At 46.0% G+C, this 19,920-nt stretch overlaps 1 protein-coding gene across 2 annotated transcripts in view; it reads right to left on the bottom strand.

Annotated features, from left to right (window-relative positions):
• Positions 1-3,442: 3,442 nt before the first annotated feature.
• The window catches only part of LOC146808484 (transient receptor potential cation channel subfamily M member 2-like), a 790,090-nt gene continuing 773,612 nt past the window's right edge, over positions 3,443-19,920 (bottom strand). Inside the window, exons 14-15 of one of the 2 annotated variants that reach the window (XR_014968000.1) lie at positions 5,294-6,562; positions 3,443-5,187 (exon numbers count right to left, since the gene is read on the bottom strand). Coding sequence is in view for 1 of the 2 variants with exons in the window: in XM_085623576.1 (XP_085479702.1) it covers positions 6,537-6,562 (26 nt within the window). In the remaining variant the exon portion in view is untranslated. Of the gene's footprint in view, positions 6,563-19,920 lie in introns of both variants that reach the window. The other variant, XM_085623576.1, reaches the window with a different exon arrangement.

The raw sequence follows: 19,920 nt of genomic DNA, 5'->3' as shown, positions 1-19,920 counted from the left end.
CATGGATACGGACTTGGATGATGATAAGGTTAAGCATAAGGCAAATGTTGCTGTTGATAAACCGTTGTCTGAACCTGTGGATACAATGGAACATACAATCTTGGCTGCTATAACCAGCCCCTTGAAAGTCGTAGAGCCACCACCAGGTTCCTTACCAGTTAAAGTGAGCCCATGAGTGACCCAGACTGATAATTGCAGTTTTGATCATGAGGATTTGGAGGATTTTACACTCCCGGACATTGCCATACACATGGAAAAAAAATCAAGAAATAGAGGCTAAACTAAAAATGCAGTGCGTGCCAGGGGCCCCAGAATTAGCTTTGAGACTGTCGCCGGACTATCCTGTTAGTTGTTCTCGCATGACAGCCATGTACGGTAGCACTCCGAGCACATCACTTGTGCAAGAATTGGTATTATCAAATTTGGAAGCGACCTCAAACGAAAGTGTACAAGATGTTTGGCACACACTGAATGAGTGTGTTAATGAAAACATGGAAGGGAGGGTCAAATGTGGATGTATTTTATGCATTAGAGAGGATTCTCTTGTCAATTTTAACCTTGCTTGAGAAATCCACTTCCCATTCTGATCATATGCTGGTCACTACATTCGCAGATCTTTATCCAACAGAGGAATTCATGGCCCCCCGCAGGGAGCACCGGGGGACCCTCTGGGCCTCTCAGATGTATTGCTATATTGTCAACTAAAAGCCACTTGTAGGGATCTACACAACACAATCCCGACCTCACCTCCCACTCTTGCACCCCTAGAACCTTTATTGACGTAACCATCACCGTGCAAATTGATCACCCGCTTGTATACTTCTACACAAAGAGCACACCCAATAATCTATCCCCACACGCTGGAGATCTGGAATTCCTACCTTGTGAACCCGCTAATGAGGGAGCAGTGGTCCTGTTGCTGCCGTCAATTGGAACTACTATCCCCTAATTACAAATTAAGGATAATACACTTTAAGTTCCTACATCAATTGTACAGAACCCCCTTGCAGCTTAGGAAAATGGAGCTGCAAGATGACAGCAGCTGCTGGAAATGCAGGGCAACAGACACCACTTTCATGCACTTAGCATGGTGCTGTCCACAGATAGCGGAATATTGGGATAGGTTGATCAAAGCACTACAGGCCATCACAGGCCATCACAGCAGCTGTCATGGATCATACACCTCTGGTCGGTTTATTGGGATTTGTAATAGAGGTCCCCGCGGCAGATCAAAGGCTGGTGGCAATGCTGCTGCTGTTGGCAAAGCGAGACATTGCAATGCACTGGGGGCGTCCTAGGGGTCTGTCCACTGACTCCTGGTTAAAGGTGGCTGCGTTCAGTCGAGAACAACCCCACATTTGAGAACTGATGCCTCCCACCTCCAGACCCAAGGACATATGGGAACCATTCTTGGAATGGATCCAGCGGAAAGAGGCACTACACCTCTGCCCGACAGACTCTCACCGGGAAACTATGGCCCAACAAACTCCTGCCTGTCTCACATCAATACACTGCCTATCATAAGGGAGGAACACAAAGATACCTGGGGAAGGCTGATACAGTTACTGTCACATAAATATGGAATGGCCAATGTCAGAAGTGCTGTGGTGCACTGTTTACTGATGCAAAGACAAATGTTGTGCACTAGGCACTCTGGTGCTGCAGGAAAGCTGAGCTTGTTGTGACGGTGACGCACTTCTCGCAACCAACTGTTATGTTGTGCTAGTTATGTCTACTGCTCCTATGCTCTTCTCATTGTTCTTGACACTGTGCAAATGAACCATGTAACTGTGGAAATGTATGTGTATGTTCTGCATCTTATGAAACATGCAACTAATAAGATCAATAAAAAAAAGTAAAATGAAAAAAAAAGCATCACAGTGTAAAAATTGCCAAGACAATCCCATGTACTTTTTATTAATATGAGAGCTGAAGATGACAGAGTAGGTAAGCTACAGATCGACCGGGCAGCGGTGTTCTGAATGACGTGTAGTTTAGCCAGGAAGGTGTCAATGCAACCAACAGTGCATTTCCACAGGACAGGCGACTAATTATAAGAGCCTGGATCAAGGCTTTCCTAGAGGTGGAAGGTAACCAAGGGAAGACTTTTTTCAACAGCTTTATTCTGGCACAGCAGGAGCCACATGTGGTATTATCGTGGTCTCTCAAAGATAGTTAGTGTCTGGTCAAGTTTCACTCCTAGGTTTCTCACCACTTGCTTAGCAGTGGGGGCTGGTCTAACATCCGAGGGCCACCAGTCAGTGGAGCAAAGCTTGTGCGCTTTGCCAAACAACACAATCTCAGATTTCTTGCATTTAGTTGGAGATAGTTATTGACCATCCAGTCAGCGATCTCCCTCCTGCAGGGCGCAAATTGTTTTTCCACCACATCTGGGTCAGGACCGCAAGAGATGAGGAGTTGAGTGTCATCCATGTATGACACGATCTCCACACTGCAGGATCTCACAACATCTGCCAGAGGTGCAACATACATGTTCAATAGAGGTGGGCACGAGCCTTGGGGGACTCCCTTGTTAGAAAGTTTTTTTCCTTGATTAAACAGACTCAAACAAACCTGGTGGGTACGGTTGTCAAGTCCCTGAGCCAAAGTTGTGCCCTACCATGGATACCTACGCCAAGTAGTCTGTGGATGAGAATGGGATGGGAGATCATATCAAACGTGGCAGACAGGTCCGATAAAACCAACATGATCGGGGTTCCTACATTAAGAGACTCGGATGTTGTCAGTGACTGCCACCATGTTGCCTTCAAGTAAAACATTGAGGAAGGACTATGGGGAATATTATCAAGGACCGGCGTTAAAATTATTGTTGCTTTATCGGCAGAAAAACGCCGTTAAAGCGGCGATAATGGGCTTGATAATATGTGCAGAGAATTCCAATGGAAGGCCCTGTTGACACCAGAACATGGGCTTCTATGGGAATTCTCAAGGGCATATTATCCAGCCCATTATCGCCGCTTTAGCGTCAGTTTGCTGCCGATAAAGCGGAGATAATTTTACGCCGGACCTTGGTGATATACCCCTATACTTTTAGTAAAGGCAGAAGAAGTGCAGTGAAAGTATTCCCATTGTGTGCTTTCTTTTTCAGCTCTGGATCTCTGGAGAACTGGAAGACTGCTCTGTATCAGTTCATGCAGCACGGCTGTTTTGAGTTATCTGTCCGCAGAGGCCTTTTGCACAGAATGTTTTTCTTTTAATCCATGAAAAGAGCACTGAGTTCACTTTATTAGTGACTGTGGATCGTTTGGAATGTTCAAATGCTTAAGCATTAGTGTTAGCGCTTTTTTGTGTGCAAATTCTGTGGCCCATAATGCGCTATCTGATAAATAAAAATTAAAATTAAAACTATGGCTATTTGACAAATATAGTATATTCAAATAACGCGGAGCACATTAGGCTCCATAATAAAGAGAGAGAATGATTAAGTTTCAAAACAAAGATTTTATTGAAAGTTTTGTCATTTACAGAAAGCAAAACCAATCAAGTTAGTGGAAAATCATTAATCAGTGTATGAATGTATCAGCACATGTTCCGTTCAAATCATTTCAAAGCCATAACATAGGAGGACGAACACCTTTCTCCCATCCAAAGAACACCCTGAGATCTCCTACTTTGCTCCGAGCTGCAGTGAAAGCAGAAAAAGCATTCAGAAGTATTCTGAACTGTAATCTACTCTGCACCGGCTTAAATCACACAATTCTAACATTTCCTCCACCTAAACACATTTCTCATAAAATATCTATCACCTCAGGTTACAGTAAATCTAAGCCAGTAGTACCCTTTCTTTCCTAATATTTGCATTAAAACCTGATTTCTCAACAATGTTATTTCCAATTAGGGACTTGGGTCTATCTTGGTGAAACTCCCAGAGCTCTCAATGAATGGACGTTTTTTTCTCATTTCAAATAAGACAATTAGAAGTCTACTTTGGCATTGATTTTTGACTAATCTGAAAATACACTTCTCTTTCTGTACAGCACTGTCTGCCCTGTAGGCCATGTACATATCGTGGATAGGTTTGATCCCTTTAGTCATGAACCTCATTTAGGGGTCGCGGCTGCCCCTTGTGCCCCATGGCTTATTTGCAGCTCTGGTTTTAGGGCTTTTTGTATCAAATTTAGGGGCATATTATCAAGACAGGCAATGAAATTATCGCCGCTTCAGCGGCAGCAATCTGCTGCTAAAACAGCGATAATGGGCTTGATAATATGCTCCATGGAATTCCAATTGAAGCCCATGTTGAATGTGAAGCACAATTTTATCACCTGTCTTGATAATATGCCCCATAGGTTTTAAAAACTGAGCAGGGGAATGTATTTATTCCTGCAGATTTTGTATTAAATTGTTTAAGTAATCAATGCGAGGCTGGGTTAATAAAAGTGATGCTGATGTTCAGAATACAATCATTGGGTATAGGGAGTTTAGAATTTACTGTCCCGTTAGAAAAAACATATTTGCATACCCAACACACAAAAAATATATAGTATTTTGCTCTTAGAAAAGAATCTATTAAGTGATTAGTGTAAACATGTTCATCATAATCAAACATTCAAATTGCCCGAGTACAACATAACCACAGAATTACTAGTGTGGTCGCTCAATTCGACAAAAAGATTCTGTTTCCACTGATGTTCCCGTGGAGGGGAATGGGTCCCCTTTACTAAAATAAAAGATTTCAGTCCCAAACATTGTCAGCGCTTTGCCTCCCCCTAGCGATCAGACAGGCATAAGACAGGCCCGCCCACTGAGGTTTAGGTTCCCAATGGTTATTTTAGCATTTTATTTTTGTGCATATTTTATATAGCGCGAACTCGACCCGAAGGTATTGGAGCGCTTTACATAGCACCGTATTTACATTACACATTCAGGCACGGGGAGATTGAGTGATTTGCCCAGAATCACAGGATGTGGACGCGGCCTCGAGGCTCGAACCCTGGTTTCCTGCACCAGAGGCTGCAGCGCAGCCAACGGACCAGATTGATAGGTCAGAGGTCATCCACTGGAGCCAAAGCGCTAAGAAGCACTAAGGGCAGTTGTTTAATGTGATGTTAAAATCTTAAAGCCTCGTTTGTTTCTTGTTTACTTGATGTGATATAGCGGAGTTTGAGCTGTTTACGCAGCCAGCATCAGCAGTTCAATCTATTTAATAAAAGATGCAATGATTAACTTCGCGGCTTCGCAGCAGCCTGGATGTCCTTAGCTGTTCCAGGGAGAGGCATCCGCAACTCTACCCACAAGATTCCTGATCTGAAGGGCCTCATGGGGTCATCGCCAGAGTGTGACCTTCTGACGGGTGTTTCTAAGCAGTGCAACCCTCGCCTCTTCCACCAGGCTGTGCCAGTCTCAGCATGGCTAGAATAATGACTGCCTGTCAGCCTCATGATGAGAAGACTCAAGGACCCTGATGAAGACCACCAAGCAAGGAGCCCAAGAGCACAGGTGTAAATGTAGGTGAGCTAAGCACTGACACAACATGGCTGAAGGAGCCTCGTCTGAGCTTGAGATGTCTCACAACAGCCATGGGGCTGAAACAAACTCATCAACAGTGATTCGAACAGTAGAGGTCGCAGACATCAGCACCCACTTTACAGGAAGGACCAGAAGTACGACCCATTTTTGCATGCGCAAACAGGGTTGCGACCCGTTTGCGCATGCAAAAATAGCAATGGGCCATGTACAAACCCTATTTAGCGAGTCACAATTTATTTGTGACTAGCTAAAAAGGATTTGCGACTCACTCTTAGGAAGATGCATTCCAAGGCCGTCCCTTCCTAATAGTGACTCGCTACCCTATGTAAGAATGTAAATACTCGCAATTTACCACCCTCTTTAAGAAGGTGGTAAAGCACTCGCAAAAGGGAAGGGTTCCCCTTTGTCAATACAGGGGAAAATATTTTTTTAGGAGAAGGCAGGGGTCCCAGAGACCATTACCTGCCCTTGAAAAATTAAACAAAAACATTTCATTTTTCTTTTTTTAAATGCATCTCGTTTTCCTTTAAGAAAAACGGACTGCATTTTTTTTTTTAAAACTGCTTTCTTTAAAAGCAGTCCCAGACATAGAGGTCTGCTGAGCCCAGCAGGCCACCATCCCTGGGAAGGCCAGTCATTCCCAATGGGGTCGCAAATTGTGGTTGCCTGGTGAATATTGATGAGGCACGCAATTTCCGACCCCATTGGGAATCGCAAACAGTTTCTCTGACACTGTTGTACATTGGCATTAGCGACTCGCAAATAGTCGTACATCTAGCCCGAAGTGTTTGTATTTTGCGTTAGGGTATGGCTATGGGCCACTGCCACACTGGAGGCCTCCATCTTTAAGACCATGGCCCAGTGTACACTGGAAGATGCTGAAGTGTTGCTGGATACATAGAGGGCTGAGGTCCTTCCCTGTGGGAGCCTCTGACGCGTGCCTGGTTCAGTAGTGGGCATCAAGCCTCCTTGCCACTTTCTGCTGGATATCATTCATGTTTGCGATGAGGGGGGTCTTCTAGCCCACAGTCTGCCGGCGGATGGAATTAGTGGGTTTGAGGTCGGGAAGATTCTGCAAGACAGAGAAAGAAATTTACAGTAGAGCACAGGACCCACTCCTCCTGCGCAGAACACACTTTCAACATTGTTACAATTTTCATGAGATGCTAAATACCCACTTCTTACAGCCAGGTAAATCCATACACTGTACAAAGTCAAATGACCCACAGGGTTCTCGTTAGCAACAGTGACGCTCCATCCATGAAACACACTCGCTATCAAAGCCTGATAACAAATCTTTGGCGCAATCAAGAAGAGCATGAAGCCGTCTTATACAAAACTTTAAATTGTGGTCAACTATCGATGAGACACCCCACCAGACCGGGCAAGAGCCTGTTTACTCGAATGGCACACTACAATCACAAAACCAACCGCGACGGTCTTGAAAAAAAGAACACAGTGTTTTCCATTCAAACCTGTAGAGTTGGGACACCAATTATAGGGCCATAGAACACACCAAGGACCAGGCTCAGCCGTCCTCCAGGCAACATATAACCATAAGACGAACCCTCTTCCCACTGCTGGAAACCACTTCTCTACAATCCATTACTAAAAATAGGAACCCCCCAGGTGACCGGCTACTGGCAGCCTATTACAGCAATTCATTGTGCACGACTACACCAACAAGCTGTTCAAGCATGGGGGTGTCCTATCACTCTGAACTGGCATGAGTTAACATGCTAGCACAAGAGAACAAGTTACTTACCTTTGGTAACGCCAGATCTGGTAGAGACATAGTCTGGCTGCAGATTCCTTACCATAGAATTCTCCCCGGGCACTAGACTGGAACCGTACATTTTGTCAGCAGTACACTTGCTTGTTGGTAGAGGGGGTCATGCGACTCCGTACTGATGTCGTCTACGTATGTGACGCCACCTGAGTCCATATAAGCCCCTTCCTGATGTGCGGATGTCAGTTTCTTCTATGACTATTTACCATGCAAGAAACGGAGCGCTAACATAGAATCTGGCTGTGGAAATAGTGGGTCGTAAAAGAGAAAGATCTCTTTGAATCAAAAAGCACGAAGGTGAAATGCACAGTATGTGAATATCAAGAGAGTGATCTTTTAGGCAAGATGGAAACAGTTTGCGGGAGAACAGGTGGGTCGGTTGTGACCTGCAACTATTCAGGAGAGCCAAGTCTTTTTCGTGTAGGACAATACTGGCATAAGAAATTATTGGTAATATTTTTGCTGCTATTTCCGAGAGCAGTGGTTTGTAAGATGGGCCCTCAAATTGTTTGCCAATGTGCTGAAAGCAAAGGCTACTGCGCTGGATCTTTGAGACATGTAGTTTTTCAGTTCTATGTGATTACATCTGCTGTCAGTGTAAGCTCCCAAGTACTTATAACTGCTTACTTCTTCACGGGGTTTACCATCTAAACAGATATTGGGCGGTTACTGTGAGATGTTGGCCTGGTATATGCCATCCACTAGTTATAGTTGGCACCTTGCACCAGTCCAAACAACCCCTTATTGATGATAGGTTAAAGACAACCTTTGTTGAAAGCTTTCCTAGTGGTAGCTGTGGAGAGCAGCCTTCAGGCTAAGTCTTGAAGGAATGTAAAGCAGCTTGTTTTACCAGTCTATAATCTCTTGAATGATCAAATGAAAGGACACCCACACCAGGTATATATTCAAAATATATGTATTTATTAATAAACACACCCTCCTAGTCTCTTTATGAGACTGGAGGTCAAAACACATAAGTTACACTTCAAATATGACAGTAAAATAGCACAAATACACGTTAGGCCCGAGGGGCGAGCAAAACCATATACTGACTAGATACAAGGCCTAGAGCCTGTAGAATCGCTGGGACCCCAAGGAACCACCCAAGGTAGTGACATAGGGGACTCACAGGATCCGTGTGCAGTGTGAGAACACAACCGCGAGCTCCCGTTAGCTTCTATGGGGAAAGTGGCGGTTGGATTTTTAAAGATTAGGGACACTTAGAGGTGGGCTAGGACCAAACCAAATCCAAGACCAAATCCTTGGGGAGAGGATGTAGTCCGTCGGCCGACTTTGGTGCTGGAAACCAGGGTTCGAGCATCGGGGTCACGTCCACATCCTGTGATTCTGGGAAAATCACTTAATCTCCCCGTGCCTAAATATGTAATGTAAATACAGTGCTCATGTACAGCGCTCCAATACCTTCGGGTCGAGTTCGCGCTACATAAAAGATGCAAAAATAAACAAAAAACCTTTTGGACTTAGGAAGTTCTAGGGTCAGCACCCACGGGAGCACCGGAGTACTCGAGTTACCTCACCCAGGGAAGTCGGGTGCATCGGTGTCAAATGGTGTCGGGTCGCTTCATAGTTTTCAATGGGAGCCAGCGAAGAAGTGCTGCTACCGGGAAGATGCAAACTGTCTGAAGAGATCCAAGCCTGGATTGAAGTTGAGAAGAACCTGAAAGCAGAGAGGACAGAGTCTGGGTCACTTGCCAGTGACCAGGGGCTCGATAGACGAATGCCCACCGATGTTGGGTGTTTTCAGGTGAAGAAGGTGAAGAAGGTGAAGCTTGACTTTTCAGCCATGAGGACCAGGAGGCATCGAGGACAACCAGGAGCTGGATTCGAGCTGTCCCACGAAGGATGTCGAGTGCTGCAGTGTCGGTACCCGGATTGGACACAACAAGCCTTGGCAACAGCAACCTAGGCAGAAAGCGAAGAAATGGTTTGGTGCAGACCAGCAAGGTCTGAGGGACTCACCACTAAGTAGGGAGTCAGGACACGTCTGAAGCAACCAGGGAAGCCCAAGGAAAATCAAAGTTGCCTTCACAGGGACCCACCAGTCCACAGACCAGGGATCGCGAAGGGACCTCAAGAGGAAACACAAAATGGCGGCCCACTGATCACTCGGGGTGACTAGGCCGACAATCTTCAGTGGATTCTCTGATCGAGGTGGGGGCTACAAGTAACCCCAAGCATGACTTCAAGAGACACCGAGAAGTCACTGCAAATGTGCGCGGTGACCAGGAGTTCCAGTTCCATGTTACTCACGAGGGCTGCTGGTCTCAGCTTTGCTGGGGACTCGGGTCGGCCTGGGAGAAGTCTGGAAATCCTCTTTCTGGGCTGAAATTACTTCGAAGTCCGGTGGGTGCTTCGTAGATGCAGACCGGCAAAATGCTTTGTTGGTGCCTGCCAAGCAGGGGAGTCATTCCTTGAACCCAAGGGAGATTTCTTCAGTCCTCTAGTCTTTAGTAGAGCGTTGAAGTTCCAGGATTCAGCTTCAGAGTTTCTTCCAGGGATATCTAAAGTTCTGGTTACAGAGGTTCCTTACTTATACCTCATGAAGGGGTTGGACTAACTCTGGGGACCCACCTATGGGAGGGTTTGGAAAGAGGGGTGGCTACACCCATTTCCTTTGTCCAGTTTCATGCAGAGCAGGGGCTAGAAGCCCCTGAACCGGTTTGAGCTGGACTCTGCACAGGGACAGCAAATGTGCCCCCAGTGCAGGACTTCAAAGCACTCTGAGAGTGCTCCCACCCAGCCCCAATACACATCAGCCTGTCTGGGAGGTGTTTACACCTCCCTGTGACAGGAAACCTATTGTCCAGGCCCCCCATGCTGGAGTTTCGGTCAGCAGCAGGAGACCAGACCATGTCTGTAGCATCCATTTTGTGATGGCAGGGCTCTGTTAAGTTGGTACTGGGTATACCGGTGCTGTCATGTCTCTCCCTCTAGAAGGGTGGGATAATACTCCCACACCAGTTACTTATGTGGGGGTATGATTTCAATGTGTTGACACCAAACATGACATGTTTGCGTGCAGCCAGTCCAAAGTTAGCATTTACCATTTGGTTATAATGCACTTAAGAGTATATGGTTAGGTTGCACTACTGACAACGCCGGAGGATAGATTCCGAAGGCTACAGAGGGGCTCAGCTCATGTGTGGGCACCCTCTTACATAAAACCAAGCACCCTGCCTTGCGGATTGATAAGGCCTGCCATAGGGGTGACTGATAGGTTTCTATGTGCAGTGATAGGTGAGGTATAGTGAACCTATACCTCAGGAAGGCTTCCCAGGGGTGGCATAATACATGCTTCAGCCCCTGGTAGGCCTCTGGGGTACCTATGCCCTGGGTACATAGTATACCATATACACAGGACTCACAAGGGTACCCCAGAATCCAATCTGGAGTGTACCTTAAGTGCATGGAATCATTTTAGAGAGGAAGCAGCTAGGCTGGGGTCCCAGCTAGCAGGGCCCCAGCCAGACTAAAGTCAAAAAACAGTGAAACACCAGCACAAAATGGGGGTAACCATAAGAGGCAGATCCTACTCTCCTAAACAACACCCCCCCCCCCACAAACACAGGGACATTAAACTAACCTTGACCAGTTGAGTCTTCATGTTCTAAGTGGAAATATCTGGAGAGTCCATCTGCATTGGCATGGTTACTCCCAGGTCTATTTTCCACTGTAAGGTCCATCCCCTGTAGGGAAATGACCACCTTAACAGTTTGGGGTTTTCAGCCTTCATTTGTTTTAGCCATAAGAGGGACTTATGGTCTGTCTGAACAATTAAGTGAGTACCAAGGCCTCAACCTCTTCAGAGCCCGAACCACAGCAAAGACCTCCCTCTCAATGGCTGACCAATGTTTCTCTCTGGGGGTCAGCCTTCTGCTTTTGGAGGCTACTGGCTGATCCTGGCCTTCATCATTCATCTGTGACAGTACAGCCCCTACCCCCAACTCAGATGCATCTGCTTGCACAATGAACTTTTTGGAGTAATCAGGACTTTGAAGAATGGGAGCAGTGCACATGGCCTGCTTCAGGTCATCAAATGCCTTTTGACAGCTAGCTGGCCACTGAACCTTTTTGGGCATTTTCTTAGAGGTTAAATCATTCAGGGGTGTCACTATTGATCCATACCCATTGACAAATATTCTGTAATACCCAGTCAGGCCTAAGAAGGCTCTCACCTGAGTCTGGGTAGTGGGAGCAACCCAGTCCATTACGGTCTGGATTTTGCTCTGCAATGGTTGAACCTGGCCTGCACCTACAAGGTGCCCCAGGTACACAACCTGAGTCTGTCCTATCTGGCACTTAGTAGGCTTGATAGTTAGGCCTGCTTTTTGCAGGGCCTCCAAAACATTCCTTAGGTGGACCAGATGATCCTCCCAGGTGGAGCTAAAGACAGAAATTTCATCTAGATATGCTGCACTATAGTCTTCCAGGCCTGTAAGCACTTGATTCACCAACCTTTGGAAAGTGGCAGGAGCATTCTTCAAACCAAAGGGCATCACCACAAATTGATAGTGCCCACTAGGGGTAGAAAATGCTGTCTTTGGCTTTGCATCATCAGCTAGTCTGATCTGCCTGTAGCCACCTGTTAAGTCAAATGAGCTGAAAAACGTGGCTGAGACCAAAGTATCTATTAGCTCATCTGCCCTTGGGATTGGATGGGCATCAGTCCTAGTGACTGCATTGAGACCCCTGTAGTCCACACAAAACCTCATGTCTCTCTCGCCATCTTTGGTGTGAGGTTTAGGCACTGTACTACTGGACTAGCCCAAGGGCTATCTGAGGGTTCAATGACTCCCAAATCCAACATCGTTTGGACTTCTGTCCTTATACAGTCCCTGTCATGATCAGGTTGCCTGTAGATCTTATTCTTCACAGGCAGACTGTCCCCAGTGTCCACTTCATGAGTGTATCAGGTGGTCTGACTTGGAGTCTGAGAAAACATATGTCTAAACTGGCTGAGACGTTTTCTGCAGTCAGTTTGTTGCTGGACAGTGAGGCTGCCTGCCAAGGCTACACCATCTACTGATCCATCATCAGGGTTCTGAGAGATCAGGTCAGGGAGTGGGTCACTCTCTTCCTCCTGTCCCTCATCAGTAGCCATGAGAAAGCCCATGTCTGCCCTGTCAACATATGGTTTTAGTCTGTTGACATGAAGTACACTATGGGGTCTCCGAGGGGTTCCAAGGTCTACCAAGTAGGTGACCTCCCCTTTCTGTTCAACAATTGTATGGGGGCCACTCCATTTGCCCTGGAGGGCTGCTGGGGCCACAGGCTCCAACACCTACACTTTCTGCCCTGGCTTGTAAACAGTCAGCACAGCCTTTTGGTCATGCTGGGCTTTCTGTAAATCCTGGCTAGCCTCAAGGTTTTTAGTTGCCTATTGTATATACTCAACCATCCTGGAGCAGAGACTAAGTACATAGTCCACTATGTCCTGTTTAGGGGGTTTGTGAGGTAACTCCCATCCCTCCTTCACCAGACACAAAGGACCCCTAACAGGATGGCCAAACAAAAGTTCAAAAGGGCTGTAACCATCCACCTTTTGTGGCACCTCCCTGTGGGCAAACAAAAGGCAGGGCAAAAGGATGCCCCATCTCTGCCTAAGCTTCTCTGGGAGACCTCTGATCATGTCCTTTAAGGTTTTGTTGAATCTTTCAACTAAACCATTGCATTGTGGGTGATAGGGTGTGGTGAATTTGTAATTCACTCCACACTCATTCCACATTGCAGTCAAGTAGCTAGATATAAAGTTTGGATCTCTGTCAGATACTACCTCCTTAGGGAAGCCCACTCTGGAGAATATCCCCAAAAGGGCCCTTACCACCACAGGTGCTGTAGTGGTCCTAAGGGGAATGGCTTCTGGGTACCTAGTGGCATGGTCCACCACCACCAGGATTTATCTGTGCCCAGATGCTGTTTGAGGATCCATGGGACCAACAATGTCAATCCCTACCCCCTCAAAGGGAACCCCCACCACAGGTAGTGGTATCAGGAGGGCCTTTGTGGTTCCACCTGCCTTGCCACTGGCTTGGAAGGTCACACAGGAGCATCAAAACTCCTTAGTCTCTTCAGACATGTGGGGCCAGTGAAATTGAGGGACAATCCTGTCCCAAGTATTGTTCTGGCCCAGGTGTCCTGCTAGGGGAATATGCTGTGCTAGTGTCAATGGGAAGCCCCTAAACCTCAGAGGTATAACCAACCTCCTGGAAGCACCAGGCGTGGGGCTTCTACACTCTGAATAAAGGAGTCCATCATCCCATCATTATGGGTGCATCATTATGGGTGCAACTAGCATTCCCAGCAGCCTCATCAGCAGCTTGCTTTCTGAGGGGTTCAAGAGAGGGGCAGGTTTTCTGCTCCTGGCTCATATCCTCTCTGGAAGGGCCCCATGTCCCCAAGAACTCAACCTGGTTAGGTTCAAGCTTCTCTGGGACAGTTACTTCTGCAGGTCCAAGATGATCACCCTCAGGAAGCTGATCTGATTCAGAGTCGGGGTGAGGCACTGCCTTAACCCTACTGCTCCTCTAATTGGGAGGCACCTGGTCCATTATTCCAGAATCCAGGGCCTGTCTAGTGTTAGACATTTTGGCCTGTGACCATGTCACAGCAAAGACAACAGCAGGGATCCCTATCATTTCTGCATGTGTCCTGAGCTCCACTACAGCCCAAGCTGAAGTTTCCAGATCATTGCCAAGCAAGCATACGACTGGAAGGTCTGCACTCACCACAACCTTCTTAAGGCCAGTTACCCCTCCCCAGGAGAAGTTAACAACTGCCAGAGAATGGTCTGTTGTGACGTTGGTAGCATTGGTCACTTGTTATATTACACCAAGTATATTCTGCCCAGGATCCACAAGATCTTTTGTCACCATTGTGAAACTTGCTCCTGTGTCCTTGAATGCCAAAGTTTATTTTCCATTAATCAAATGCTGCTATCTCTATTTGCCTAAATTACTGGGAGTCACAAAGGGGGGCAAATCCATGCCCCCATCACAGACTAGGGTAGCCTGAGTTGGAACTCTGACTAGGCCAGAGTCCACCTCAGAACCCAGGTTTAACCCTACTACACCCTTATTCTGAACATTACCACCACCAATTGTAGCTGTACTAGGGGAAACAGTTGCCTTAGAGGCATTGGTGGCTGGTGTTGAGTCTTTGGACTTGGTGCAATCACTAGTCCAGTGAGTTTTCTGCTTACAGATCTTGCACCATGGTTTCGTTTGGCCTTTTCCCTTGTTAGACTGTGAATCCCTACTTGAAGAAGATTTTTGAGGACCTTGTGAAGACTTCTGGTCTTTACTCTTCTCCCCACCCATGTCAGAGTTTTTAGGATCTTGCTTCTTGGGTTCACCGCCTTGGTTCTGTACCTTCTACCTCACCCTGGTTCTGACCCATTTGTCCGCCTTCTTACCCATTTCTTGGGGAGAGGTCAGATCAGAGTCTACTAGGTACTGGTGTAGCAACTGACTTATTAAGAATCTGCTCCCTCATGATTAAATTATACAATCCTTTGAAGTCACACACCTTACTGCCAAGTAACCAGCCTTCCAGAGTCTTAGCAGCACAATCTCTAAAGTCCACCCAGTCTTGATTCTGTGCCTTTTGGGTATCTCTGAACTTTAACCTGTATTGCTCAGTGGTTAGGCCAAACCCTTCAATCAATGCACGTTTCATACTGGCATAATAATCAGCATCCTCCTCTCTAACAGTGAGGAGCTTATCTCTACCTTTGTCTGCAAAGGAGAGCCATAATATTGCTGCCCACTGCTCCTGAGGGACCCTTTGAACTTTACAGGCCCTTTCCAGTACAGTTATCCATTTGTGGATGTCATCCGCACTCTGGTAGGGAGGGACAATCTTATTCAGGTTTCTATGGTCATGAGACCTATCTCTATCACTAGGGATGTTGCTGCCACCATGGGACTCTAGTCCCATCTTTTCTCTATCTCTGTAGAGCTCTAGGGCCTCCCTATATAGGGCTACCTGCTGCCTTCTGATTTTGAGCTGTGTTTCCTCATACTTCAGCAGTCTCTCCCTCCTCTCCTGGGAGGTTTCCCTCCTATGAGCTGTGATAGAGGTCCCTATAGATGATCCAGGATGGTTAGACTCCACTGAGGGAGATCTAGACCTTCTAGGCCCACCACCAACTCTTCCAGGAGGGACAAAGAGAGGACCATTGTGGCCTTCCTCCTCATCCTCCAAGGGAACTGGATTCTCCAGGTCAAGATCATTGTCATCTACCTGGTCAGCATTAGAGGTCACATCATGGGGAATTTCACCCCTAGGCCCTTCCTCCACTGGTACCCCAACCACTCTGCCTACCCCTTCAGCCCCTATAGGTCTTCTGAAATCATCCAGACTGAGTACCTCTGTGAGATGCTGGGTGAATGGGCTTTTGCCTGTCTTCAGTTTCCTAGTAGTGCATAATGCTCTCAATTCCATAAATGGGAGGTTATCATACTTGGAGGGGAGAAGCACATTGGCTTCTGGCAGGGACCCACTGGTTCCTGGCCTTGAAGACATCACTAGTGAGGTGTGGTGTGTTGCACTACTTCCTCTAGTGCAGCCGATTAAACTCTCTTGAGTTGTAGAAAGGGTGTGCTAAGCCCTTAACACACAACTCTAAGTTCAGTAGAACTTACTGTATTCTATAGCTTGTATTATATGTACCTAGGGTGCCTTTAGTGGTTTTCAGTCAGTCACTCAATTGAGATTATCTGGTAAAACAATAGCAAGCTGGAATCTCACACACTGCACACCAATGTGAGAAGTTGGTCTGGTATATGCTGTCCATCAGTTATAGTGGGCACCTTGCACCAGTCCAAACAACCCCTTATTGATGATAGGTTAACGACAACCTTTATTGAAAGCTATCCTAGTGGTAGCTATGGAGAGCAGCCTTTAGGCTAAGTCTTGAAGGAATGTAAAGCAGTTTGTTTTACCAGTCTATAATCTCTTGAAAGGCTAAATGAAAGACAATCACACCAGGAATATATATAAAATATATGTATTTATTACTAAACACACCCTCCTAGTCTCTTTATGAGACTAGAGGTCAAAACACATAAGTTACACTTCAAATATGACAGTAAAATAGCACAAATACAAGTTAGGCCCGAGGGGCAAGCCAAACCATATACTAAAATAGTGGTATAAGAACCATGACTTAACTAGACACAAGTCCTATATCCTGTAGAATCGCTGGGACCCCAATGAACCACCCGAGGTAGTGACACAGGGGACCCACGGGGGCCGTGTGCGGTGTGAGAACACAGACGCAAGCTCCCATTAGCTTCTATGAGGAAAGTCACGGTTAGATTTTTAAAGATTAGGGACACTGATAATGTGAATCTTTGGTCTTTCATTCTTTTCTTGATGCTTCTTTAATGTCAACAACTGTGACTGGTCGAAAAGCCAATGCCAATGCCAACACGTGTATTAAATATGTAGAAACTACGTAGCTTAAGGAAGATCTTGGATGTAATCTACAATTTGATCTGGTTCACCCCATTAATTTTCATGTCACGGTGGAGGTATTTGGGTGCAATGTCTTAGAGTCGTGTTATGGATTAGTATGTAACATCAGTGACTGTGGTCTATCTTTCATGTAGCCTTGAAAAAGTTGCATGTAAAATACACGGAGGCAACGAAACACATGTTGGCATTGGTATTGGCTTTCCGACTAGTCACAGTTATTGACATTAAAGAAGGATCAAGAAAAGAATTAAAGACCAAAGATTCACATTATTATTTGCGTGGAGACTGTATATTAAAAATATTACTGCACTACTGTTATGTTATAAAAGTGTTGTGTGCTAGGGGATTTGTGTAATAAGACCAACCTTAGTTAAGCTCATTAATACCACATTGTCTGAATATGAAAGGTGGGAAAGGGTTAGTTTTCCCAAATGTGGTGGATGGGAGTTGATCTGGTTATGCCGAGGTGTTAGGTCAGACATGAACAGATTTAAAAGTTGTGGTGCCCGCTCACAACCCTTTTTTGAGGCCCCTGTTTGTGGTCCACTTTCTTGAAATTCTGGAGCTGCTCCCCAACTTCACTCTTATTCAGGTGTTTAGGAAGAATAACACTATTCCTTTTAGACTTCTTTCAGGGATGTTCCAGTCTCTTAGTTATCTCCACAGGCTGTTACAATCTACGCTATCAAAGGCTGTTTTTAGGTCAATAAAGCAGAGATGCTGTTTTTGCTTTTTCATTTGAAATGTTATGCTATTATTGAAAGTGCTAGTATGTTTTATAGTCATACCAATTCCTTTTTGAAGCCTGTCTGATTGGCAAGGATCCATCTGTTCTCATCCGACCAATCAAAAAGATCTGCTAGGATCAGGGAGGCAAAATACTTTGCTTTGATGTCTGATACGCTATGAGTCTGTAATTTGCTGAGTTCATTCTTTCTCGCCTTTATAGATGGTGTGATTAATGAGCCTTGCAAGCTACATGGTATTGGGTTTAATAGCTCTACTTCGTTGAATGGGGTGGATAAGTGGTTGCTACAAAAAGCAGGGTTGTATTTAAAAATGGCCTGGAGAATATCATTAGGTCCCGGTTTACCATTATTTCTGTTGTTGAGTATTATAATGATAACCTTTTCTTCTGAGCATGTATGTGAGTTTGTGTTGTTTGAGGGGGAGGGGCCCTGTTGCTTTCTTTGCTGATGCTGGGTTTTACTATTGTTTTAATTCCCGTCTCCTGATCTCGATGTCTAGTGCTGTCTAATTCCTGGGAAAGTAATTGTTCTGGAGTTAAGTCCCCATGTACCTGCTGGTCAAAGAATTGGCCCGGTCTTGTTCCCGGAAGTTCAAAATGGACAAGTTACTTACCTTCGGTAATGCCTTATCAGGTAGACACACGATCTAGCTGCAGATTCCTTATCTTTGAACTTCCAGGTGTACGGCTGGTTCCGGAAGATTTTTGATAGTTGTACTTCTGCGCGCCGGTTGGTGGTATCGGTCAACTTTGCGTGATGTTGTAGGCATCATGTCCACCGAAGTCTATATAGCCTCTACTCTGGCGTGTGCACGTCAGTACTATTCATGACTTTTCATGCCAGAAGTACAGAGCCATGAAGTGACTGACCGCGATGTGTTAAGAAAGACAACTTGGGCCCTGAAGGGAACGGCCCTTGACACTAAACTAATCCATAGCGCAGGGAGGATGGGTGGGTTGATAATCTTATCTACCAGATAAGGATTTACCGAAGGTAAGTAACTTGTCCATCTGATAGAGACATCTAGCTGCAGATTCCGTACCTTTGAACAAATAACCAAGCAATATCTTCCCCAGAGGTGGGATGTGGAAAAGCTTAAACCAGGAAACCCTGCAAGACAGAGCGGCCAAACAGACCCTCCCTACAAACCTGAGAATCCAGGCCATACTGTCTGGTGCAAGGATTTCCACGTGCCTGCTTGGCAGATATCAGAAATTGGAACTCATGCTGGAGAACTGTGGTCGCTGCCTTCGCCCTGGTGGAATGTGCCCAAAGGCCTTAAGGTGGTTGCTTCTTCGCTAAGGCGTAACAGATCTTGTTACATAGGATGACTCTAGGAGGTTGGCTTAGTATATGGTGCACACTTATTTAAATGATGCACCCTGCACCAATCCAGGCAACCCTTATGCTGATTTTAGGGGTCTTAGACAACCTTTGAAGGCTGTCTATGTGGTAGCTGTGGAGAGCAGCCTTCAGGCTTGTTCCAGAAGGAGTGATAAGCAGCTTGTTTCACCAGGTCTAATCATGTGATGTAAGTCAGACGGAAAAGAACCACACAATGTAGTTATAAAAATAGTTATATTTTTTATACACACTCACTATAACATTGGTATAAGTCAAACTGGAGATATAAACACAAACATAATACTGCAATTGTAAATAGGTAAGTAGCACAATACACAGTGGTCCCCCGGGGAAGACAAAATCATATACTAAATAAATGGAATGTGAACTGTGATTGAAGTTGGGACTGGGACTAATGGGTTCAAAAGAGCTGGGGACACAAGGAAACACCCAAGGTAAGTACCTCAGGACCCCATGGAGGCTGTGTGCAGTGGAGGAACACAGACACATACTCAGTAGAAGTCAATGGGTCAGTTGTGGTTGCAATTTTGATGAAGGACCTTTCCCAGTGGACCCTGAAGAAATCCAGTGGAAGATGGAAGGTTGGAGAGACACCCCACACATGGATACCCCAGGAATCCCTACACCAGGGAAGCCGGGTACATGGTGCATGGGTGTGAAATGACATCAGAAACTGCTGTAGACCACAGTGGAGGACTTCAGGAAAGATGCAGCTTGGAGACTATTGAGAAGTGTCTGGTGGAATCCAAGAGTGGATTCTGGGGAAGAAGAACCTGCAAGAAGAGGAGACAGAGTCTATGCCACTTGGAGGTTACCAGGAGGCATGGAAGAGCGATGCCCACCGATGTCAGGAGATGCAGGAATGCTGACAGTGCCCTTGTCCTGCAGCTGTGTGGACCAGGCAATGCTGTGGAAGACCAGGACCATACTCGAGCTGTCCTATGCCAGAAGTCAAGAATCAAGGGGTCGGTTTCTGTCGGGAGCACCAACAAGCCTTGGCAGCAGCAACAGATGTGGAAGATGAAAAAG

The sequence above is a fragment of the Triturus cristatus genome, chromosome 8, assembly GCF_964204655.1.
Source record: "Triturus cristatus chromosome 8, aTriCri1.1, whole genome shotgun sequence".
NCBI lineage: Eukaryota > Metazoa > Chordata > Amphibia > Caudata > Salamandridae > Triturus > Triturus cristatus.
The sequence above is the reverse complement of the archived record's forward strand: the minus strand, read 5'-3'. Positions and strand labels throughout refer to the sequence as shown.